Source organism: Balaenoptera physalus (assembly GCF_965194825.1).
Source record: "Balaenoptera physalus genome assembly, chromosome: 2".
NCBI lineage: Eukaryota > Metazoa > Chordata > Mammalia > Artiodactyla > Balaenopteridae > Balaenoptera > Balaenoptera physalus.
In genome coordinates this window covers 45911694-45937470 of record NC_138883.1, presented here as the reverse complement: position 1 = coordinate 45937470, position 25777 = coordinate 45911694, and the positions used below count along the sequence as shown (strand labels likewise).

At 35.9% G+C, this 25777-nt stretch overlaps 2 protein-coding genes across 8 annotated transcripts in view; one reads left to right on the top strand and one right to left on the bottom strand.

The window, feature by feature from the left end:
* Positions 1–5969, bottom strand: part of WDHD1 (WD repeat and HMG-box DNA binding protein 1) — a 90526-nt gene extending 84557 nt beyond the window's left edge. For all 6 annotated transcript variants that reach the window (XM_082450351.1, XM_082450349.1, XM_082450350.1 and 3 more), the window contains exons 1-2: positions 5848–5969; positions 5520–5613 (exon numbers count right to left, since the gene is read on the bottom strand). In XM_082450351.1, the coding sequence (XP_082306477.1) occupies positions 5520–5596 (77 nt within the window). In that variant the 5' untranslated portion in view covers positions 5597–5613; positions 5848–5969. The remainder of the gene's footprint in view (positions 1–5519; positions 5614–5847) is intronic.
* A 74-nt stretch (positions 5970–6043) lies between these two features.
* On the top strand, positions 6044–24801 carry SOCS4 (suppressor of cytokine signaling 4). 2 transcript variants are annotated; one of them, XM_082450449.1, is made up of 3 exons: positions 6044–6310; positions 17947–18224; positions 18406–24801. In XM_082450449.1, exon 3 carries the CDS (start codon positions 18498–18500, stop codon positions 19818–19820), a length of 1323 nt encoding a protein of 440 aa, XP_082306575.1. In that variant the 5' UTR covers positions 6044–6310; positions 17947–18224; positions 18406–18497; the 3' UTR covers positions 19821–24801. The 2 variants fall into 2 exon arrangements, with proteins under 2 accessions (XP_082306575.1, XP_082306574.1); XM_082450448.1 differs by lacking the exon at positions 17947–18224 and having other exon boundaries at positions 6045–6310.
* Positions 24802–25777: the final 976 nt, after the last annotated feature.

The window sequence follows — 25777 nt, the reverse complement described above, 5'->3', positions numbered from 1 at the left end:
TAATGATGGTATTATTATTATTGGAAGCAAGTTCTCTAAATCTTAGTTTCATTTTGTTCAAAATCAGTTAGAAATCTTTAATCAAAGTATTCAACTTAAGCCTTTGAAGCTTTTAGTGAAATGCAATTAATGATAACAGAGCTTGTACAGAGGAGACACTGAAATTTAATCTCTACAGAAGCAAATGAGAATTGAACAAGTTGTATATTAAAACGTGAAATGGTGAATGATTTAATTTTGAAATTCTGTGATTGCTCTTTGGAATATCTTGACTTTTGGGAAGAATCTTTTGATAGACCTCTTCTTTTTAATTATATAAATTTATGTTCTGTGCCAAAATGAAATGAAGTAGGCTTAAAATTTGTGAAACATTCAAGGGAATCATGAGTAGAAAGAACTTACTTGATGAATTCTGTGTTTAAAAATATTGTAGGTCTTATTATCGAAAAACGGTATTCTAAAAGCAGGTGAAAAGACAGAACCTGTAAAAATACTGAAGGTGAAATACTTATCCATTTCAGGTAAGGCAAATTTTTAAAAATTGAGACTCTTCCATTTAGTAGAATTTGCTCTAAGCTTACCAGGTATTGAGAACCTAAAAAGAGTGTTTTCTCATTGAAAACTATTATGATATAAAGAAAAGAATTAACTGAAGGTCTCACTTCAAATTTATTAACCATAAAATGCAACTCTGAAGAAGACTGCAGCCAGTTTTATAAGAAAAATAAATGTAAGAGTATAGTGAAAAAAACATTTTTCAGAAAAATATCAGCTACATCATGTTAGACAGACTAAAAAAATTGATTAAAGTACATGAATACATGCCAAGAATGACTATTTCACTTATGTTAATGTTTAGATTGTACATTCAATGTAAAGAAAATTTTTTTAATGTTTTAATGTCAAATTTTTTTTAGGAAAAATTGTTTTGAAATAGTTTTTGAACAGAAATATGTTACAGACCTATCAAAACAGAATAATTTGCCAATCAAAAAATAATTCAAAAAAAACTGTACTTTTAATTATTTTGAAATCCTTCTCCCCATTCTCAATGGTGTGCTGGTTTAGGTGATAAATTAAGAAATCCACTGTAAGTTTCAGAGCAAAGGACTAATTTTTTTTTTAAATTTTTTTTGATGTGGACCAGTTCTAAAGTCTTTATTGAGTTTGTTACAATATTGCTTATGTTTTATGTTTTGGTTTTTTGGCCTGCAGGCATGTGGGATCTTAGCTCCCCCGCCAGGGATCGAACCCACACCCCCGTCTTGGAAGGTGAAGTCTTAACCACTGGACCACCAGGGAAGTCCCATCTTGGAAGGTGAAGTCTTAACCACTGGACCACCAGGGAAGCCCCAGCAAAGGACTAATTCTATCATGCCTTTATGCTCTTTATGACATAACTCTAAGAAGCCAATGATTACCAAGGCATTTCTATCTGGATCCTCCATCCTCCCACAGCAATGTTCTTTCCCTAATCTGACCACCCCTCCCTAACCCTTCCACTGGGCCTCATGAGATTCATCATCAGGCACCAGCAAAATCAGCTTTTTTCTGAACATTCCTCTGAGGACACCATTTCCTCTTCAGCCCTCTTAAGTGGTGGCTGATTTCTTTTCTACATCCCTCTGGGATCTGGAGGTGGGCCTTTCCTGCACTTCATTACCACTTCCATTCTATTGCCACACCCTACTCTCCCTTTAAAAAAAAAAGGCCTGAAACTGTCATCAGACCAGCTACAAATTCCTCAAGAGAAATCCCCCTTGCTCCCTAAAGATTTTTGGCACAAGGCTCATTGTTATTCCTTCCCTAACAACACTATTCCTATCATAATTCTTAGTATTTTCAATAACCATGTAGATGAAACCTTCTGACACTCAATCTTGTCCTCCACCCCATCTCAGACTCCCGTGGTTACAGCCTAGATTCTGTCTTTACCAACATTACAACTGCTTCATAATCTCAACTTCAAGCATTCTAATCACTTATCGTTTCATCTTATACCCTTAATATCCTAACTCCAACAATTTTTAAATTCTATTAGGATCTACAATCTATGGAAACTACCTTTCACTGTTTCTCACTCCCTCAAATTCTCACATCCCTCCTAATCTGGTTTAGATTCCATAGTCTATCATTAAAATCACTCCTTTGCATTACTCTCAAATCCCTTGGCCTTCTTTCACTTTGTCATACTTACCCGGAAAAACCCGAACCCTGGTTAAATCCAACTCTCTGCCTATTAATAAATTTGCACTTACAGAGCTAAATAGGGCTGAAGAAAACACATAACCAGGTTGTTTGATCTCACTTTAAATTCATGATCACTAATTTGAACTAGGTCTTTATTTAGTCCTGCCCTGCAATCCAATTACATTTTCCTAGTCCATTCAACTTTCCCTCTCTACTAACCATCTATCTCATATCTACTTCTCTTTCTTCAAACCTCTACCTCCTGTCCACTCTCGACTAATGACTTTACTTCCTATTTCACTCAGAACACAGAAGCAATCTACAGACATTATTCACATGTTCTCCCTATTCCTCCTAGGCGTTCCTTCCCTCTACTTATAAAATTGACCATGTTCCTATCTTTGGCCAATCTCTCCTGCTTTTCACTGTATCGTAGCTCCTCTCATCTACTCAAAGACACCACTCCAGCAATTCTCCCTCTTTCTACTCTAACAACAGCTTATCATCCCTCTCTGTTGGATCATCTCCACTCACATATATGCTGTAATCTCTCTCACCTTAAAACAAAAATCACCTTTCCTGACTCCGCATTCCTATCCGACTACCCTCATTCTTTGAGTGTCATCCTCATAAAACTCCAATTCCTCCCTTTCCATTCTCCTGAATCCACTGCAACAAAGCTTTTATTAACACTCTGTTAAAAAAAAAAAAAGAAAAAAAGGCTCAAGCTCATCCATAGCCTCCACATCACTACAGGCAGCATTTGCCATAGTTCATTATTTCCTCCTCCTTAAAATACTTTACATTTGGCTTACTGATACCATTCTTGTGTCTTGCTTTTCTACTTCTCTAGCCATCCCTTCTTATTGTTTTTAGCTGGATCCTCCTTCTCTTACTTAATCTCTAAATATTCTGGAGTACCCAGGGTTTAGCCCTCGAACCTTTTTTTAAAAATACATTCACTCCCTCCCTAGGTGGTTCCATCCAAGTTCATAGCATTAAATATCACTTGTATATTGACAACTCCCCCATTTAGATTTTCAGCCAGTACCTCAATCCTGAATTCCAGGAGGTAGCAGCTGAAGATGTAGATTTCTATCTTCTAACTCTAAGTTTCCTCTCTGATCTTTTGACCCATTTATCTAACTGTCTACATCTCTACTTGTAATTCTCAAAGAAATCTTACACTAACTAGGTTCAAATGCAAACTCATAATCTCCACCCCCTGTTCTACCTCTGAAATATGCTCCTCTCCAAATGTTTCAGGTTATCTCCTAATGGCCAATTACTTCCCCAAACATCCAGAAACGCAGATGTTATGCCAGAAACCTCCCTCTTCTTCATCTTTAATATCTGATCCATTCTACTGATTTCACCTTTTAAATATTTCCTAAATATATCCTCTTTCTCCATACCCATGTCTACTCTAGTCCAAGCTTCCATCACACTCAACCAGACTAATACAGATACCTCCTAATAGTCTCTTTGCATCCATTCCTGCTCCTTTTCCAATTCATTCTCTATGTATCTTTTCAAAAACGAGACTGATCACGTCTCTCTGCTTCAAATCTTTAATATCTTCTTACTGCCTTTAGGATAAAAACAGGATTCCTTAATAAAGCCAAAAAGGCCTTGGACAGGATGCCCACTCCCTACCTTCACAAATTTCTCTCTCACCAATCTTTGCATCACTCTCTACACTTTAGCATGGCTAGCTTTCTTTCAGTCCTTTGAGAATATCATGATCCCTAACCCCATTAGAACTTTGCAGTGTTTCCTCTGCCTGGAATGCCAACATCACCACCCCACTGCCACCATCACCCATCTCTTTATACTTCTGAATGTCTAACTCAATCTTCAGATCTCATCTGAAGAAACACTTCCTCAGAGACGCCTTCCCTGCCTTCTCAAATTAGACCAACTTCCCCTCATAGATGCTTATCACTGCATATATCACTTAATATTTCTAAGTGTAATTCTAAATGTACATTTATTTTTGCGATTAATCTGTACTCCATGTCTGTCAATCTACAGAGACCTTAAGGTCAATAAGGGAAAAGACTGTGCTTTGTTTGCGCTATTGTATCTCTAGCCCCAGTGGAGTAGACATGCAAATATTTGTTCAATGAATGAATCAATATAGGAGTGACAGCAGAAGCCATACAACTGGACAGTACTGCATAGGAATGGGATTTAGAAAGACAAAAGGGATGATGGAAAAAATATTCACATATTGACGTATGGGGAAATCACTGTGGCTTATGCATGATTTAACTTAAATTTTATGCTAACCAGATCAGCCTGTCTTATGGCCTGTCAAACATACACCATACACCTGCTTTAACCATAAAAGAAAAGAATACACTTAAAAATCAAAAAGGAGTAACTACAGTTCAGGCATTCAATATGGAGCTGGCTGGCCACTGTGGATACGGTTTTAGACACGTTCCTGCATTACTGAGAACTTGAATTTTCTGAACTGTATCATACTCAAGGATATCATCAGCCGTTCTCAAAACAATATCTGAGAGCAGCTGCCAACTGCAACCTTGTGGTCTCAAGGTCTCCCCTTATAACTAAGCATCATATTGGACCCTAATCCTTACTTAACAAGCACCCTTACTTCTTGCAACTCCAGTTATAATTCTCACAAACAACTTATGTAATTTTGCAGTCTGTGCTGTTATAAGCCTCCCCCATTTTGTAGTCCGACAGAATGCAATTCAAGTGCTTCTTTAATCTGTGTCTCCTGGGCTATAGTCCTCAGTTTGGCTCAAATAAAACTCTTTTCTATTCCTCGCACAGATTGTTTATTGATTATACCCCTCCACAGGGGCTAGAATAACCCTGAGAAAATATCACCATTTAGGAATCAAGCAGAGGAAATAAATTAGAAAAAAAGCCGTCAGAAAGTTAAAAACAATTTAAAAAAGGAAAGAGCATCACAAAAGGCAAGGGAGGATAAAATACCGAAAAGTTAGAATGGGCCACTAAATTTGACAAGCAGGCAGCTACCGTTCGGACAAAATAACTGATAATGTGAGCTGCAGAAAGGAAGTGAAAAAAGGGGAAATGTAGGGAAAAGCGCATATCATTCCAACTCCTCTGGAAGTAAGATTTCACACTCGTTGCCTTTCTTGATATACTAAAACTGCCATGCTGGTCCGAATTAAGCAGTAAATCTAAGAACATTTATGTGCCGTTTTAGATATCAACCTTTTTTCTATCTGGACGAGTAATTTTAGGCAGAACTGCTTACATGACATACAAGAATAACTGTTCTAATGTTCACACCTGAAACGTTCTTTTTGTTTCTCAAAGCACCTTACCTCCCAGAATCATCAAAACAGACATCTGTGTGTCCCTCTGTGTGCCCATATCTCATCGGCTTCTGTGTAGCAGGCATTTTTTTCCTTTACCTATCTGAAAATGTTTTATAAAAGTTAGTATTATTTTAAAGGACAGGAAAGCCGGGGGCTGAACAGGAAGAAGGGAGGTTAGTCTCCTGCGGGAGACACGCCCTCGGCAGCCCCTTTTCCCCCACCCGAGGGGCACAAACAGGGAATAGGGATGGGTCTGTCCGACACTAAGCCGGGAAGAGGACACACTTCGCTTCGTTGGGCCGCCCGCACGCGGGCAGCGGGAGGGAGCACTCACCGAAGCTCCACGACTGAGGAAAGGCGACGAGGAGCAGCACCGGTGGGGTAGCAGCACCAATGCAGGGCGCTTCCCGCGCTCGGCGTGCTCCCACACTGCGCCTGCGCCGGCCCGCCCACGCCCGGCGCGGTCCCGACCCAGGTCGCTGGGCGGTGGCGTCAGCTGCGCGCCCGCCGGCTGGGAAAAAGCCGGTTGCTGGGGGAGTGAGGAAGAAAGGGAGGGACCCGAACACGGAAGTGGTGGCAGCGCCGGCGAAGCAGGTGGAGGCGGTGACTGCGACGTCTGAGATGAGAACCCCGCACGGAAGGGTGGGGGCTTGCAGACGGGCATCCGCCTTAGAGGACCTACATGAGGTGCCGGAGTGGTTGGGTCTCCCTTCTCCAGCTTAGCGAGCACCCAGAGTGATGGCGGTGGTGATGGCGGCAGTCACTCGGACAGCCCCAGTTAAACTGCGCTCCGAGAGGTGAGTGGGGGAAGGGTGGTTGCTGCTTGGCCTTGCCCAGCGGGGTCTGCTTCTACTTTCCGGGCGCTCCTCACAGGCAGCCATATCCGGGTGCCCGTACGGGTCCAGCCCCTCCTTGGGACCCGGCTAGAGAACGAGATGTTTGGGCATGTTCTTTCGAGAAAAGGAAGCCGAGACCCTTCTCAAGCCTTTAATCTTGGCATCCTTGGCGCCTTCATCTTGTCATTTCTATACCGGTAAAGGAGGGAAGACTTAATCTCAGTTCATGGTTCCTGGAGGTCTGGCGTGTACATTAATGCTTATTCTATAGGACATTTTACATATATCCCTTAAGAAGAAAGTAATTCGGGTTTCCCTATTCAAACCCAACCTAAAGTTCACTGAAGTGCATATTTAGATATAAAAGAAGAGCTAGAACTAAAGTATATTGTTGAATACTTCCTTCGATCCTTACAATCTTTGCTAAGGTCTTGGCCATTAAGTTTATGCTCTGCTTGGGTCTTCACGTTCTCCATGTTGGGAGACCGGTCTCTGATTAAAACCTTCACAATGATATTTTTCGTGCTACCCACCTTCTAGTCTCAATCGGAACTTGTTTATGACATAAGAGAAACGTTTTTCTGTTGTAGAGTTTTCCCCATTGTTTTTCAGTCTAGTTCCATTGGGAAAAGTTGCAAACACATTTAGACAAACCGTGGTATAGTTCTTACCGTGGTGGCATTGTGAAGGGTGTTGCTTTGAGTACTAGGGCTCCAAATAGGCTTGCTAGACACTGAGGTTTGGTACGTGAATGAAGAGGAAGAGTGATTGGCTGAAAAAGAACTTGGGATTTGTGGAAAAATAACCAACCTATCCTTGATTTCCCACAAGAGCAAAAAATACCTGAGATGATTCTTTCCGCGTGGCTTAATTTTATTTGGAGAGCATTCGTTGTTTAGATAGACTGATTTCTAATTTTTTTTAAATCCAATTATCACTGGATAGACGGGTTCAAGAAGAAGTCCGATAATACATCAAATAAATCATCATGAAATTTCAGTGTAGTGCTTTTCAGAGCTCAGCATAAGAAGAATCTGCCAATTTGGAACAAGATTTATAGCTATAAAATGCCGTAACTATAAAATATGTAACACCATGTGACTTTAAAACTATGAATGGTGTTTGCGCTTCTCTCCTTTCACTATGCTTTAGCAGTGAACACGTTTGATTCATAGGGTTTTTTGTTTTGTTTTTTTGTTTTTTGGGGTTTTTTTTTACAAATTTCACATGTATGGAAAGAGCTAGGGCCTTAGAGTTGAACAACCCTAGATTTTAATTTTGACTCTTGACAGTTACTCGTGTGACCTTGAATATACTTCTTTACTTTTATTGAATGTCAGATTCCTCATCTCTAAAATGAAGATGACCCCTTCTTCCATAGAATTGTTATAGTATATAGAAGATACTCATGGATGTATAAAACTAATTGTCTTGTGTTATTAATGGGGTACTTTGGGTGGGCATTTAATGGTTTCATTTAAAATGGAGTTGTCTGAATCATTATCCAGTAAATTTTTTCAAATGTTAAAAGATGTATTCTTGCTTTTGCCAGTATGTTTTCACGTGTCCATTTCTGTTTCAGTCAGATTTTAAAAAGACAAATTTTAATATCCTCAGTGAATTCATGATCTTGGTGAGGGAAACAGACATTCAAATAATATGTACAAGACAATAGTGTGGTAATGAAATGTGTAACTTAAATCTTAGTTAAATTGCCTGGTTATTTAAGATAATATAGCTTTTAAAAAGAAACCAGTGTAGCTGTCCGTCACCAATGTGGCTGTCAGGTACATGTCTCATAGGAGTGGATAGCTGAATGGACTCACTGAAAATCATGCCAAGGTCGCAGCTTCAATTGCAGTGAAGATTAGTTACCGTTTCTCTGTTGTGACCATGCTTAGTACCCTTAGGCTCACAAATATTGTTGTTCTCAAGGACTGTAGGGTGAGAAAGCATGAATATATTACCATTCTACTTGTGGCAGTATTATCTATATAAATAATAATGACATATAATCTTAGTTTATCCAGGAAGCATATCAGTATTGCCTTATGAGAGGAGTTTTTAAAATTCCTTTTTAATAAAATATGTATTGATATTTGATGTAAACATTATTAATCCTATAAAAGATAAGGCTAGAAGAAGAGAGTAATAACAAAACTGAGAACAGAGTATTGAAAAAAAACATTGAAGGCAGTTTAGAAATCTGAAGATTTTTATATCTCTGAAAGTGTCCTGAATCTTACCAGCCTATTTAATTTATTTTTAGGGTAAATAATACTTGTGTATGTATAAACTTTCTAAGGTATAAAAGGGAATACAGGAAAGTCCTACTCTCAACCTACCCAGTTCCTATCCCAGTTTCTAATATTTGACTCTTGTGTTGTTACAGTGGCAGTGGATCCTTACCACAGTGAGACAGATATTATCATTGTTTTATGAATGAAAAAACCCAAGGCTCAGAAAGGTTGTGAGTTGTCCAAGGTCACACACCTAACCAACTGTCTGAACTAGAAATAGAACCCAGGTCTATTAACTTCTGATCCAAGTAGTCTACCATACTGCCTCTCCAAGTCATAACTGTTGCCATAAAACTTAGAATTTAGTTTTATCAGAACATGAGAACAATTTTATTTAATTCTAGAATAACATTATGCTAGTTTGTAGGTAAAACTTGTTAACCCAAGCTTAAATGTAATCATACATAGTTATCATAAAACTATGAAAAGAATAATCTATGATCAGTTTTTTTAAAAAAAACTTTGCCTACTATTTCTGTTGAAATCTGTTTATTTACTAAGTTAGCTTGTAAGAAATTACAAACTTTTATAATTAAGTTTGGTTATTTACACCCATACTACTTTTCAAGAATTTAAAGCTTAAAAACACTTTTTAAAAGAACATGTTTAGTATCAGGAGTAATAGAAAGTGCTTTATGATATTTCAGAAATGCCAAAGCATCCTCAGCCTCAGGTTTTTGAGATATGTTTTTGTCTGGATTTTATAGCCTTATATGTAGCCTTTGTTTCCTTTCATTCTTTTTCCTTAATTTTGCCACTTTCCCATCTCTCATTTTTAGAAATTAGCTTATTCTACATGGAAGGTTCTGAGAAGACAGAACGTGTTACAGAACATAGTATGTATTCTCATTAAGCTCAATGTATGCTGCTTTCATAGATTTTAATCCTGGCAGTAAAAACTTGGGGCAGCTGACAGTATCCAGATTTAACAATGTGAACACTGAAGCTAAATGAGATTCTAAAAATCAGGAGAGATAGCTAGTAAGTGACAAAGTCTAAATTTTAAATCATGTTTGATGATTTAGCAACTCATGCTGTTGTTTCATCTGTACCATGCTTCATTTTTAAATATGGTATAGTGAAAAACTAGATTGTTAATTTTTTATAGATCTTTATAACTTAAAAATTTCCTCTTTAGACTAAATTGCACTCATAGAAAGAAAGACTACACGGAAATTGGCCAAAATGTCTAAATTGATTGCCTCTAGGTAATTGAATTACAGGTTTTTTTCCTCCTTTTTGAACTTTTCTGAATGTTCCATATATTTTATAATGAGCATATATTATTTTTATAATTAAAAAATTACAAATTGAAAGGAAGAAGTACATCTGTACAGTCCAGTTTATTCTCTAAGAGTCACAATCGAATATCTTAAATAGTCTGGTTTCTAAGATTCTGTTAAGGTTCTTGCGCTTTTAATTTTTTTTTTTTAATAAATTTATTTATTTTATTTTTATCTTTGGCTGCGTTGTGTCTTCATTGCTGTGCACAGGTTTTCTCTAGTTGCGGCGAGCGGGGTCTACTCTTCGTTGCGGTACGTGGGCTTCTCATTGCGGTGGCTTCTCGTGTTGCAGAGCACGGGCTCTAGGCGGGCGGGCTTCAGTAGTTGTGGCTTGTGGGCTCTAGAGTACAGATTCAGTAGTTGTGGTACATGGGCTTAGTTGCTCCGCGGCAGGTGGGATCTTCCCCGGACCCGGGCTCGAACCCGTGTCCCCTGCATTGGCAGGTGGATTCTTAACCACTGTGCCACCAGGGAAGTCCTGGTTCTTGCGCTTTTAGAAGTTTATAGTGCCAGCTCTTAGTTTTCTGTTCCCTCTTCACACTAAATTAACCCTCTTCAGTGACAGGTCCTAGACATTTCTCTTTATCTTTAGCTAGCATGCTCAGGGAATGTACACTTATTTTAATGTTAGCCCAAGTTAATGTTTCTCCCACAGTTTCTTCCAGAGAACAGCTCTATGATGAGTTAAATAAAGGAAACTGTGGCTTTAAGCAGGTTTCTTAACTGAAGGACCTCTTGGAACCTTTTGCTAAAGGTGCCTTGTAATCTTTCAGAGGGGAAGTGATTCCCGAACTTGTTTAATAAGGAAACCTCTGTTTCTCTAGAACATGTATATATTAACATCTTTCAGCACTAGTGTACACAGGAGTTCAAATTGGGGGACACTGACATAAGCAAAATATAATTAGGAAAGTAAGTGGAGAAAGTCTGGAGAAGGGAAGTAAGGGTGTAGTGGTGCTAATCAGTGTGTGTGTGTGTGTGTGTGTGTGTGTGTGTGTGTGTGTTTATGTTTGTTTGTTTTCCCAAATAAATCCAGTTAAGTCCCAAGAGCCATGGCTTGGTAGCATGAAAAAGGAGATATTTTAAAATATTTACTGGAAAATGAACCTCTATTGCTTTCGTAATGAGAAAAAAACACTTTATAGTTCAGAGATGTTTCTCATTTGAACAAACCCATTTTTTATGTTTTTTCATTAACATTCCGAGGAATTTACCTATCTTGTACTATCCAGTATATTCCATTCATGGACTCTTAAGTGTTCCCGTAGAATCCGACTCAAGTATTAGGCGATGATCAAACATCAAGGGCTCTAACCCACAGAGTCCAGTTCAGATAACATGCACTATGACCAGAATGCATTCAAGGAGTTGGGGACACATAATGGCAGGTGGTACACTTTGGAATCACAGATTGGATAAGGAAATTCCCAGGGTTCAATAACTTCCAGAATAATAATTTATTTGTGAATTCTTTGTAGTACAGTAAATTATTCTTTATAACATCAAATTTCATATTTACATGAATTCTGGCCTTAGGTAGACATCAGCATCGTAGACACAGTAGTTCAATGAATGATTAATATGTACAATAATGCTCTATTGTCCAACATCATAGAGAATACAATGAAGTTTCTAGATGAATGAAGTTTAACCCTTTAATTACTGGCTTTAAAAAAAGTTTTCAATGGGAATTTGAATTAAAATCACCTTCCCAACCTTATTCAAGAGTACTAACTAAATGTTACTTAAATCTGTTGTTAGCATAGAAGGGTCACATTGGGTATTCATTCCTTTATCACTGTTCAGTGCAATTGATTATAGAACCTGGGATCAAATGGCTAGTGAATCCAAGAACTTGATTTTTTGAAAAAGGTTTAAATAAACTTGCTTTAGACATTTGCCTCTTGCTCATTAAGAAATAACAATTTTAAAAAGTCACTGTGTATTCCCCAGGGCATTGTAACTTAGATGCCTTCATAAAAAATTAATTATTGAATCAAGAGTCAAAGCAACTTTCTCCCAAGTGATTCTTTCATCCTCTTTAAAAAAAAAAAGAGCTTCTTTGCAGTTACTGACAAAGATTGTTGATTTGTGAACACTTTTCAAAGTATCATCGTTGATTTCTATACTACATAAAGATGGTATTAAAGTCACTTTTTAACATTTTGTATCTCATCTTCTACTTCATTTCTACAAAGTTTGTATAAAATTCCAACAATTAATGATAGGGTATTTGAAAGGACTCATTCAGGTTCAGAACCTTACACTTTTTTTTAACATTCAGATTTTACATGTATAGGCAAGACACCAAAAGCACTTTTTTAAAACTCATTTTTAGTCTTTAAAAATAAAAAAATTTTTTCACTAAAAATTAATAATGTTAACACAACATTGTAAAGCAATTATACGCCAATAAAGATGTTTAAAAATTAATAATGTTATTTTTATTGAGAGCAATGTGATTGAATTTTTTTAATTTTATGAATTTTGATTTAATGCAACTTTTGGAAGAGATTAGAAGATCTTTTGCCATCTGTTTAAAGTGTAAAGATGCGAGAGTTATATGCATGATTCATTTTTATCATTATTATAATAAAATCATGTGATAGTGAAGGAAATTCTGAATATCTTTTTTTCTAAAAAGATCTCACCATAGCATAAGTTTTTTTTTTAAGTTACCTGAACCATGAAGAGACCAGTTAAATGTTTTGTTTTGCCTTTTTTCTTAATGTATCTGCTAAGTAGCTTCTCAGAGCAACTTATTATCCCAGTAAAGGTCATCAAACTTAGAACACTTGTCATTTTGTAAAAGAAAAATACATAACTTGTCTTAAAATTTCAGCAACTTAAGTACTTTGCCCTGAGATAACTAGCAAACCTCATGTGTTATAAAATTTCTGTGATCATGTCTATTTACAAAGTATTGTAAAGATTCTCTTACGTAAGATAATATAATCCACAAATGTATTCCAGCAACATGGAATCAGTTGCGGTGCACTAAAAGTACACAAAGAAATGGAGAGGGTTGCCATCAAGTCCTTAGCTTTTTGGAGCTCCCACTCTTCCCTCAGGAATAGCACCTCATCAGACAAATAACCATCTCACAATGAGTGATGGGAACATTGTCAATCATATATTCAATATTCATAAATTTTAAGTTTTCTAATTTTTAGACAAGTATAAATAGAAGTTAAATTTTCTTCCTACTTTGAAGATTACAACATTAAGTGACATTCTGGCCCATATAGTGATGCGGTATATTTTACCAAATATGTTTTTTACCATAACAATTTATAAAAGTGGGACTTCTGAAGCATGAACTCAGTTTTCTATCACAAGAATGCTATGTAAAATTTATATAAGGCTGTAGTTCTTAGGTACAAAAAGATAACCACCCAGGCTCTAAAAAAAATAAAAATAAATAAATAAATAAATAAATAAATAAAGATAACCAGTCAGAAGAAGATTTTCTATGCATTAACTCTTTAAGTACAGGTAAATGTATGGAAAATTCATCTAGGGCAATGGCATTTTTTGCTTTATTTTATGGATCCCTGTAGCATTAGCGTATGTAAGAACAATTAACCTAAAATCCAGAGATACTTGATGGATTGCTACCTATTATGTACAAGTTGGTAAGCCTTGCTAAAGTAAATCTGTTATGTTAGCATGTAAACTTGTATAGAGTAAGGCTGGAAATCAGTTCTCTGAGGGAAAATGTCAAATTGTTCTATAGCTTCATGGTCTGTTGAGTTTCAGCTATATCTAGTGTATCAATCCTTTTTTATTTTGAAACATTAGTTATCATCCTGAAAATTATACTTGCTTATAAACTTAATAGTTAGCATGGGCTAGAGACAGAGGTATTTCTGTGATTTCTTCCTTTATGAACTATTTCTATAAAACTGGCGTGGGTGCTATAATAAAACATATGTTATATCTGTTTCTTTTTTTAAAAAAGAAAAAATATGTTAAACTTTATTGTATACTTGGTACATTTAGAATCTGAGCTAAGTATATACTTCACATACATTATTTCATTTAATTCCCACCAGCCTAATGAAATAGATAGCATCAGTATCTCCATTTTACAGATGAAGAAACTGAGGTTTCAAGGTCATATGGCTAGTACAAAATAAACTGGACTCACACTATATTTCTAATGCCTGCCATCATTGTGCTATGGAACTGCATCCTTGTCATGTACATGTATAGAGATACTGAAAATGTTATAATGGTTACTGCTGGGTGGTAGGACTATGGATAGTTTTTACTTTTTTCTTCATAACTTTAAATTTGAATTTTTCACAGTGAGTATAAAGTACTGTTATTTTTATTTATGGTCATCAAAATGATATGTGTACATAGGTTCAAGTTAAATTAAGCTGAAAAGCTTAGATAAGCTAAGAAATGCTGCATTCCTCTCCTACCCATCTCAAAGGCTTCTACTTTCATAATTTCTGTTTCTCTGATATTTATCTTCACATTTCTAAATCATATGCTTATACTTCTCTCTTGATGCGTCAATTATTAGACATTATTGGTTGAGTTCCTCTTCTGATAGATGAGGATTTACCTCTCTTTTAGTCTCCTTACTCTCTTTCCATTCTCTTATTACACAAAGAGCCTTACGTCCTTATGTGGTTATATGAACTAGTTGCTCTCTAGCAGCACCAAACACCCTGTTGTCTGGAAACTTCCCTTCTTAATCATCCCAGGAATTCACATTTCCTTTCTCATATGTTAAATACCTTGTTTCCTATGTTATGTCATTTGTTTTGGGTTTACACTCTAATTTTAGAAGAGCACATCCTCCAATATGAGGTAAAATTGTTGTTACTTTGCATGTCTGAAAATTTCTTTATTTTATCCTATTTGATTGATTGTTAGGCTGGTTATCTTCAAGGTTGGAAACTATCCCCTAGCTTCCACTGTTACTTACTGTTGAGAAAACAGATGCTATTTTATTTACAGTCCTTTGTGACTTTTTTCCCTCAGGAAGGCTTTTTTTTTTTTGGCTGGGTTACATACATAAATCGATTGAACACTTAACACAAGGTCTACTCTCTTTAACAGATTTATAAGCATACAGTACTTATAGTATTGTTGTCTATAAGGTAGGAAGACTTTGGTATCACCTCTTTATCTCTAAGGTTCTAACATTTTAGAATAATGTAACTTGGTGTGTATTTTCTCTTGTGTGGGGCACTCATTGTGCTTCTTCTGTATGGAGACTCATGTCCTTCAGTTCTGGGAAATTTTCTAATATATTTTCTTTTATAATTTCCCTCTCCATTTTGTTATTTTCTGTGAAGTGTCTGTATTGATCCTCTAATTTTCTTATCTTCTCTGTCTAGTTAACCATTTTTTTCCTCTTTCCTGTTATTTCCTCAGCTTACCTCCAACTTTCCTATTGAATATTTTTTTTCCTGCAATCATGGTTTTAATTTCCAAATTTTTCTTATTCTCTGATTGTCCCTACCTCATTTTATTCATTGGTATAATATATTCTCTTAACTTGGAAGAAATCTATTTTATTTCCTGCTGCTTTCATAGTTACTTTTTTCTCCAAGTTCTTTGTTTTAGTCGCTTGTTTATTTTAGAGGCTTTCCTCAAAAGTCTGGTGACCTGTCATATTCTAGAGTAAATGAAGCACAACAGTGCTGCCTGAAAGCACTATGTAAGTAGGCTGGGCTTATGGATGGATGAGCTTCACAGCATGCTGGGGTGGCCCTCCAGCTTTTTATTGGAGGATTTCCAGTTATCAGCATCTATAGGTCTCTTCTCTTTGGCCATTCTGTTTCTCCAGCATAGTATCTTCCAGTCTCCTATTAGGAGGTGTAAGTTTGGCTGCTGGAGTTCTAGAAGCTGGATGGAAGAAGGGAGCAGGGAATTTTCTTTCTGATTTTAGTCCCAAGCCTCCCATCTGTCCTCACCATGCCTAGTATACAAAGTCCTGAGCCTCTCTGGTTCAGTTTCTCCAAATAACATTGATAAATTTCCCATCTCCTCTAAGTATGAGAGTAACAACCAGAGAGATCTAACTGCACGTATGCAAATTTTCAACCTGCCTCCCCATTTTCTGCCCTGTTCTCCATCCATACTTTCTGTAGCACCTGGTACCTCTGGGTGTCCTGGACTTTGCCTGCTCTGTTGGCTTGCTTCTCATCAACATTGCCTTTGTGCCTGGTGTCACCTTCCTCTCCGCTGCTGAGTCAGTCATTGCTCCTCTATTCATTTTCTGTCCTTGTATTTTGTCACTCAGGTTATAGATATCTGCTAGTTTCATTGAAGATGAGGTTTGTTTTTATTTCTCATTTTCCCTTGTTTTGGGCTGACTTCTGAGAGAAAGATGGAGCAAAAAGATTTTCACATAGCCATTTTAAACTGGATCATTATTTCTTTCATAATTAGAGAAAAACAAAACTATTTTCTTTTTGAGAGGAAATCAAGTTACACTAATTAAGAAATTTAATATGGAAAGCAGCAATTATAACTAAAGGAAGCATTGGAATCACTAAAAGAGTTTATAGGAGACTTGGTTGTTTTTGAAGGCAGAGAGAAGTTAAGAGCTAGCAATGGAAGCAGGCCCTGGTAAAGGTGGGAATGTAATCAAGAGCAGAGGTACGGGGTGGGATAGGGAGGGTGGAGGGATATGCAAGAGGGAGGAGATATGGGGATATATGTATATGTATAGCTGATTCACTTTGTTATACAGCAGAAACTAACACACCATTGTAAAGCATTTATACTCCAATAAAGATGTTTAAAAAAAAAAAAAGAGAGAGCAGAGGTACAGACTTAGCTCTGATGTAGAAATAAAGGAAGATGAAGATGCTCACACCCAGTGGAGTAAAGTTGATCATAGAGTTAATAATCTGCTATTTTGATATTTTTAAAGTAAATAAAAACACCAGGTATTTTAAACCTTACATGCTATACTTTTCACATTATTATGCTGAATAAAAAAGTTGAAAGTATGTAGTGTTAACAAAAAAATATCTGCTTGGGGCTCCTTTTTATTTTTTTATTTGAAAAATATGAGTGTAAGCTGTTAGTAACAAGCGTCTCTTCTGATCACTGACTCTTCATTTTCTTCAGCCTACTTTGTAGCTTCTGCCTGTTTATTTTTGTTCAGTGGAATTTAGTCAATGAACAACCAAGACATGCTGTTGAATATAATTTTGGTATACTAAGTGATGATGTTTCTTTCAAATTTAGATTTTCAAATATTTTTTCCCTGTGGATTTTAAATGATTATGTACCAGTGAGCTCACTAAATCAAAATAATAAGTATAATCACCCGATGCTATTCATTGTTTAGTAATGGGGTACTTTATATGGCAAGCCTGTATCATTAGTTCACACTTTTAAGCACTTCCCAATCATATTTGCCTCTGCAGATGCTTGTTTCAAACCCTACTGCTATGAAAATAGATTCACATAGCTCTAAACATTTACTTGACTGTTGGGATTGTTAATGTTTCTCTGATATAATCAGAAGCTTAATCATGATCAGAATATTGAGTACAACTGATTTTCTCAGTCTCAAAATTCAACTTTCACTTGTAAAATATTTGAGATTATAGAATCCCTCCCCCCAGTTCTGGGCTTAAATCTTTTTCCATCTAAGAATAGTTAAGTAGTCTCTACCTATGACCAATCATTACTATTAGTCTTAATAAAACTTTATTTACATTATAAATTCTAGTATATCTAGCCAATTTCATAGGAAAGGCATTGTCCTATAGAACTTTATCTGCTTGTTTTTTGAAATTATCAAGAAGAATATAAGGAAGTGTGTGTGTGTATAAAATAACAAATTTTTATCCAATTCCAAATTTTCTACAAACTGCCTAGACTGATAGTGAAGTTGACCAAATATTTAAATGAGTTGACAAAAATTGCATTGGGAATTCTTGCATGACATTCCTACTATTCAGTGGTGATTATTTATTTAATAAATTCTTAACAGCTTTTATAACTTAAAACTGTTCGTATTTTCAATCAATAGGAAAGAAAACAAGGAGAGAGAAGGAGGGTAGTGGTCATCAAACACCAGCTCATAGGTTTCTCATATCTTAACAAAGAATTTCCTGGTCTGCTGTGAAATTAAAAAATAAGGGGAGGAGAGATTGGCATAAGATGTACCTCAAAACCAGAAATTGTTCACATTTCAGACATTTATTTTGGCTGAGAGGATGCTTAGCTTTTTTGATTCACATCGAAACTAGCTGTGGGAAAAGAACTCAGATTCTTGACTCCATGGCACTATGGAATTATTAGCATAAGGTAAAGTAGTTTATTTAAGTGGGAAGAAAATATCTTGGAACTGCCTTCCAACATTTCCAGTAGTTTGTTTTTAATGTATTAATTATCTTTTTTTATCTTTTCATCTTATGTATAATTGGGGCTTGATATATAATCTGTACAATGTTAATGACAAACGTTTAATGATCTTTTTTTTCCTTAGATATATCCAGAAAGTGCCCAGAAGAAACATTCTACCGGAAAAACTGAAAGAGCAGTATTTATAACACTGGAATTTGTGGACAGTTTGTTAAAATGGCAGAAAATAGTGAAAGTAATAGTAAAAATGTAGATGTAAGGCCCAAAACTAGTCGGAGTCGAAGTGCTGACAGAAAGGATGGTTATGTATGGAGTGGAAAGAAGTTATCTTGGTCAAAAAAGAGTGAAAGTTGTTCAGATGCTGAAACAGTGAGTGCTCTAGAGAAAACTGAAGTTCCTTTAAGGAGCCAAGAAAGGAAGCACAGCTGTTCATCTATCGAGTTGGATTTAGATCATTCCTGTGGGCATAGATTTTTAGGCCGATCTCTTAAACAGAAACTGCAAGATGCTGTGGGGCAGTGTTTTCCAATAAAGAATTGTAGTAGTCGGCACTCTTCAGGGCTTCCGTCTAAAAGAAAAATTCATATCAGTGAACTCATGTTAGATAAGTGTCCTTTCCCACCTCGATCAGATTTAGCCTTTAGGTGGCATTTTATTAAACGACACACTGCTCCTATAAGTCCCAAATCAGATGAATGGGTAAGCACAGACTTTTCTCAGACTGAATTGAGGGATGGTCAACTAAAACAACGAAGAAACATGGAAGAGGTCAACTGCTTCTCACATACCAGTGTTCAGCCCTGTGTCATAACCAATAACGATTCTTCAGGTAGAGGTGGTTCTGGGACTGGCTCTATAATGAACCTGGCTTCAAATAACAGTATAGAAGATAGTGATATGGATTCAGATGATGAAATTATAACACTTTGCACAAGTTCCAGGAAAAGAAACAAACCCAAATGGGAAATTGATGAAGAAATCCTGCAACTGGAAACACCTCCTAAGTACCATACCCAGATTGATTATGTCCACTGTCTTGTACCAGACCTCCTTCAGATCAATAATAATCCATGTTACTGGGGCGTTATGGATAAATATGCAGCTGAAGCTCTACTAGACGGAAAACCAGAGGGTACCTTTTTACTGCGAGATTCAGCACAGGAAGACTATTTATTCTCCGTTAGTTTTAGACGCTATAGTCGTTCTCTTCATGCTAGAATTGAACAGTGGAATCACAACTTTAGCTTTGATGCACATGATCCTTGTGTCTTCCATTCTCCTGACATTACTGGGCTCCTAGAGCATTATAAGGACCCGAGTGCCTGTATGTTCTTCGAACCACTTTTATCCACTCCTTTAATTCGGACTTTCCCCTTTCCCCTGCAGCATATATGCAGAACAGTTATTTGTAACTGTACAACTTATGATGGCATTGATGCCCTTCCAATTCCTTCTTCCATGAAATTATATCTGAAAGAATATCACTATAAATCAAAAGTTAGAGTACTCAGGATTGATGCACCAGAACAACAATGCTAGGAAAAGGGTAGGAACACGGGAGTGATTATATACATATTTTCATTTAATATTTTATTTTTCTTATTATGCCACTTTGAATTTTTCTACAGGGGCAGTTGAAGTCCAAAATAAACTTATGCCCTAAATTTTACTTCCAGATCAGTTTATTTTTCTTAGGATACAATAATTGTTTAACAATAATAATTGTTTAATAATTGTTACACACTAGGAGTTAATGGATATTTTTGACTAGGTGTTTGGTTTTTGTTTTCACTATGTAGACTGTATACTTAATTTTTTTCTTTTCTTAACTGTAATTTGCATATGATCCAGGGATATTTGAAGTTGGGTAGGCATTGCAAACACAGTTAAATAATCTGTATTTCATACTTTTCTTTAAAAATAATCCTGTCCTTTCTTACATATAAAATGCTTTGTTATCCTATGCCATTAGCATTCCTATACATAAGATATAGTTTCCCCATCATCCTTTTCAGTTTTAAAAGTCTTCAGTAAAGCTGAGTGTGTTGTAATTTACAGTCCATACTAATGTAATTGACTTTTATAATTTACTAATAGGGATGTTAAAGGTTAGCAAAATGGCTTAAAATCAAACTTCATGTGTTTTCATTTTAAATATTAACTGTAAAGCAGAATTACTAAATTTGATTAATCAGGTCAGTAAGAATCAAATGAGGACATGATATTTTGGGGGTGAATTTATTCTTCTATAATGTGGCATGGTCATTTATTATTCCTTGAGTAGATCTTTCTCTCACACTTGGAAGAAGTTACCATCTTCAGAACATAAGTATTGTTCCTTTCTCACTGGAAGCTTTAAAAATAATGATAACACTATTAGTAACTAGTAGTTACTAAAGTAATAAAGCAACTGAGGTTTTTCTGTATTTACTTATGAACTGTTGCTTCTGCTTAGCTCTTTTTTAGAAACTCTGAGCCTGTTAGTTTGGAGAGATGCCACAGTTTATAAACAGCCACAAATTTCCATTGGTAACCAAAGAGACCTAGGTAGTTTTTCATTATTTTAAATTGAGCTTGAATAAAGATTCAAGAAGTAAACATGGAGCCCAGTATTCAGGGAGCTTAATATTGGTTTTGATCTTCAGGTTTCAGATAATTATTACTATTTTCAGAACTAGCATGTCTTCAGTATGGCTTCAAAAAAAGGGAAACATTTTGAGAGCTACGTGGCTTATGCCATACTGAACAATACTGGGCACCAGGCGTAATATTTTGAATTTAACATCCCCAGAACAGGGAAGTATTTTTAGAAATCTTATAAGATAGATGGAATGATAGCCTACTCTTCTTTCTTAAAGAATCAGTGAATAATAAATTTCTTAGACAGTTATTCCTTCTGGTGAGTTGTTTACCCCTTTGTACAAGTTGGCATTTTTAATATCATAGTAATTGATTTCTTGATGGTAGTTTAGCTCTAGTAGGAAGCTGCTTCTACCTGGATTGAAAGAAATTTGACTCAGTTTCCACGTTAGAATAGATGTTTCTTAAGTATCATTGCTTTTATGTTGAAGTAGCATTTCCCTTTCCTGCAGTTCTGCTGATAACATAAAGATGGCATTTAAAAATAATTGCTTTAAAATAAATTTTTAGCAATTATCACAAAATTAAACAAGAAAATCTGTTACCATTGTCTTCTAGCATATTTTTTCTCAGTGATCTCAAGATTGTCTTGGTTCCAGTGAGGGTTAGCTACTAAAATGGCACCTCTCTTAGCAGTGATGAGGCTCAGGATATCAACACCAATGTCAGGATAAATATCTCTTCTAAAGATGATATTTCCCTTTTACAAAAGTGGGACAGTCTCATACTACCTCATCTTTATTGTGGCGCTTTTGTAGATCACTGAGAAGCTTATCTTATTTACCAATATAGCACTTCCTAAATGTCCATCTTTGGTGAAAGAAAATTAATAGTATGGTAAGACTCTACCCATAATTATAGTTTTTTATCAGAATTTGATATTGAGACTTTCTGTTTCTATGAAACAATATTGTTTTAAATATTTTTCTTTTAAAAATAACTTTTTATCAATACAGAAAAACCTAAGGAATGACTAGCTAATGAATATTCTGTTAAAAGGTAATTTTATAAAGAAAAATGAAATATTACGTTGTCTTTTATAATGGTAAAAATTAGTATTTATATGAAAATCAAGATCTAAGTAGCCTTTTGTATATTCAAACTGGTTGCTTGTGATATATTTTCTCTGGCTTTCTTATTTTTTCAACTTCAAGGTATTGATAGCTGTTAACATTTTCAAAATACTGCCATTTATATAGCCTTGAAGTAGGTGATCTAGTAAATGAGAGCAGGAAGGAGACTCATTTACGCTGAAACGGTTTGTATTTTTTCCTTTGGTATTTGCTACAGAAAAGAAATCGGGAAAGTAGAAATGTAAGATTTGAGAAAGGAATTGTTTACCATGAAGGAAAAAGAAGAGTAATAATAAATTTTTTAAAGCATGAAGGGATTGGAATTTAGAAAGGTTTAACCCTTTCTCAGTGACTTGTGGACACATTTGGAAGAGCATTTGGTATTCAGAAACTTAACTCATTAAAAATGTAATTACTGAAATTGTGTGTAACTAAATGAGTATAATTTTTGAGAGGAACAATGTGGGAAGATACAAATACATCTAAATATATTGGGTTGGCCAAAAAGTTCGTTCGGGTTTTTCATAGTATACGGAAAAACTCGAACGAACTTTTTGGCCAACCCAATAAATTTTGTAACTAAGTTGGACATGGTGAGCGTTTGAAAAGTGTAAATTTCAGAGTTGAGAAAGCATTCAGCATGGTGGAAATGTGTGGCACTTACTGGTGAGAGAGGATGGGGCTAAAAGAAACATGATAAAATATTAAAATTAAGACTTTAGGCATCACCTCAGGGGAAAGCCTTGACAGTGAAAGGGGACTACTTGATCACTAATAGCTAGTCTGGACCAGACACTTAAATGTGCTTTGGGAATCATCCTGCCCTAACCAGGAAATAAACTTGACTTTTCTATTTCTCTCTGAAGCTTTCAGGAATACCCCCAAACCCCCCTCTCCTTTTTTAAGCTACAGCATCTTGATCATACTATAATTCCTGAAACATGCTGAATGGATTTTTTAGGTTCCTTGAGCATTTTTGTATGAAGAATCATATCTGATCTTTCTATAACCATGCCATTCACTTAAATAATTCACTGAGGGAATGGTTTAATTTAAAGGAAGACCTAATAGGAAGAAGATTAAAGGAAGCTTTTAGTCAGTCTGTGGCTAGATTTATTGATTTGGTGATCAGACCTGTGTTCCTTCCTGAATGTCAGCTAATGGCAAACTGTGGTCAGAAAAATGGCTTTCAGTTAAAAGTTTTGACTTCTTATTGTAAATAATATAAAGAATGTCTAAGTAATTAGAAATCCTTTTTAAAAAAGTAGAGCAAATGTGGCAAAAAGGACTCATATCATTACACAAATTACATTTCTTTTTATAAGAAAAACACAAACCATTATCATTTATTCATGAGCCAAAGCCATTAGGAAGATAAATCAAGTTATCAGCTTCCTGTCTCTCTGAAGTTTGGATCATTTTATAGATCCATGTAATAGAGAGCTTCCTTCCTATGAAACAAAAGCCTTGAGACCTAACTCTTACAAATATACTCTTAGTTTTCATTAAAAATCTTTTTTGTCACTTTTAGCTATAATCAGAGTCAAATAGGTTATATATTGATTTTGGTAGAGCAAATTTCACAGGAAGTGGACTTAATTATATAACATTCCTGGAGATAACACAAGGGAAACAGTGTTTAAATGTAAAATAGATTGTGTGTTACGTAATTTAATGCCCAAATGAATAAAAGATTTTAAGTCAAGCAGATTATTGTTTCTACTTCGGAAGAAAATCTTTACAATCTTAGTTTTACATAATCAGTTTTACATCCATTTTTATTTCTAAAGATTGAACAGAAAGCACAAGAGGTTTTTCTTTTTTAATGGTCTACTAGAAATGAGCAACACTACAGGAGTCTATACTATTCTTAACATGTGAATATATTAGAGACAAAATGGAGGTAATTTTGGAAATGGTTTGGCTTCTAAATAGAAATGTAGACTAAATAGAACAGTAGCCTAATGGATATAACCCAATGGAAAGGAATTTAAGGCACATGACTCCTGTTTCAAATAAAGCCGGTCTTTTTTGATTTACTTTTTAATTTTGAATAGATTACTCAATCCTAAATCTTTCTTTACTTTCATTTCCTAGCACATAAAATATAGATAATAATACTTGTCTCTTGACTTCCTGAAGGTTAATTCTTCCGTTAAGAGGTGACCCTTGGAGCATACTTGAAAATAATTTCTGTACAGCTGTTAAGTACTAATGTGATGATAGGTTTTCAACATATTCCCTTAGTGGACCCTGCAGATTCACATTCACTTCTTTTAGTCTGTAATAGGCTTTCTTGACTTATTTGACAGTAAAGATAATGTTACAATTTGAATTTATGGTTTAGACTCTGCAATTAGATGAACAGTTGCAATTTCCTCCTACCCTTAATAAGGTTTGTGTGAAATTGATGTTTGCTTAAGTTATTTTAAAAGTTGATTACATTTGCAGGAAGTAAAGATAATCACTTTTGCCATGGTTATAATCAAATCTAAGCTTTCAGACTTGAGGGTGTAAAACTCAAGGAGATTTACTTAAATTATGCTGACTTTGCTAGAATTGGATAAATTCTGTATAAACCAAGTACGCATTCGATATATACTTGAATATACAGAGTTTAAGTAGTAACTTCACAAAGCTATTAGTACTCTTATCAGGCTTGTATCCACCCCTTACCCAAAAAGAAGTAGAGTGTTCCCATTTTTATTTCTAATCCTGAAGTTGAATGTTTCTTCTTGGATGTGAGTTCAAATAAATTGATCTGAATAAATTTTCGTTTCTTATTAATTAAAACTTCATATATAATATCCAAAGACTTTGCAGTTTGTTTTAAAAACATTGTACTGTATGTTACCTGGCACATTCAACATATATAAGAGAAATTTTAAAATCTGTATTACACATTTTCCTTTCAGTTTTTTGTGTTATTTTGGGTCTTCCAGAAACATGTCAAGATGTGATTAAATGTGCAAGAGATTTATTGAAGGGGGATGGACACCTATGAAGAATAAAAGAGAATGGGACTTCCCTGGCGGTCCAGTGGTTAAGACTCTGGGCTTCCACACAAACACACATACACACACAAAGAATAAAGGGGAAGAGAGCAGGAGAAGGTGGGGAAATCTTCATATCACACTGCAGGTCTGACATCTGTGAAAAGAAACTGAAGGAAGCATTGGGTAGGGTGGGCAGTGTAGTTCTAAAAATGCTAGGAGAGGATGTAGTTCCCAACAGGTTACCTGTAGGAGCCCACATGGGATAGGAATGGCCTACCTCTAGAACTCCCGCCATGCTCAGTTATTGACTGGGAACATGGGAAAAGCTGGAGGCTGTTGGTCACTCTAATGCACGTGAACAGGAGTAGAGTGAGACACTCAACGTGGGCACAAATTTTTTTTGACCATAAACTCAGTAATGAAAATAATTTTTTGTGCAACATTTAAAAATCCGAATGCAGGGCTTCCCTAGTGGCGCAGTGGTTAAGAATCTGCCTGCCAATGCAGGGGACACGGGTTCGAGCCCTGGTCCGGGAAGATCCCACATGCCACGGAGCAACTAAGCCTGTGCGCCACAACTACTGAGCCTGCGCGTCTGGAGCCTGTGCTCTGCAACAAGAGAGGCCACGATAGTGAGAGGCCCGCGCACTGTGATGAAGAGTAGCCCCCGCTCACTGCAACTAAAGAAAGCCCGCGCACAGCAACGAAGACCCAACGCAGCCAAAAATAAATTAAAAAAAAAAAAAAAAGAAAAAAAAATCCGAATGCAAAAAAAAAAGCCCTATGA

Excerpts from the sequence above, each read along its gene's own strand:
- SOCS4 (XM_082450449.1), top strand. The coding sequence starts at position 18,498 with ATGGCAGAAAATAGTGAAAGTAATAGTAAAAATGTAGATGTAAGGCCC.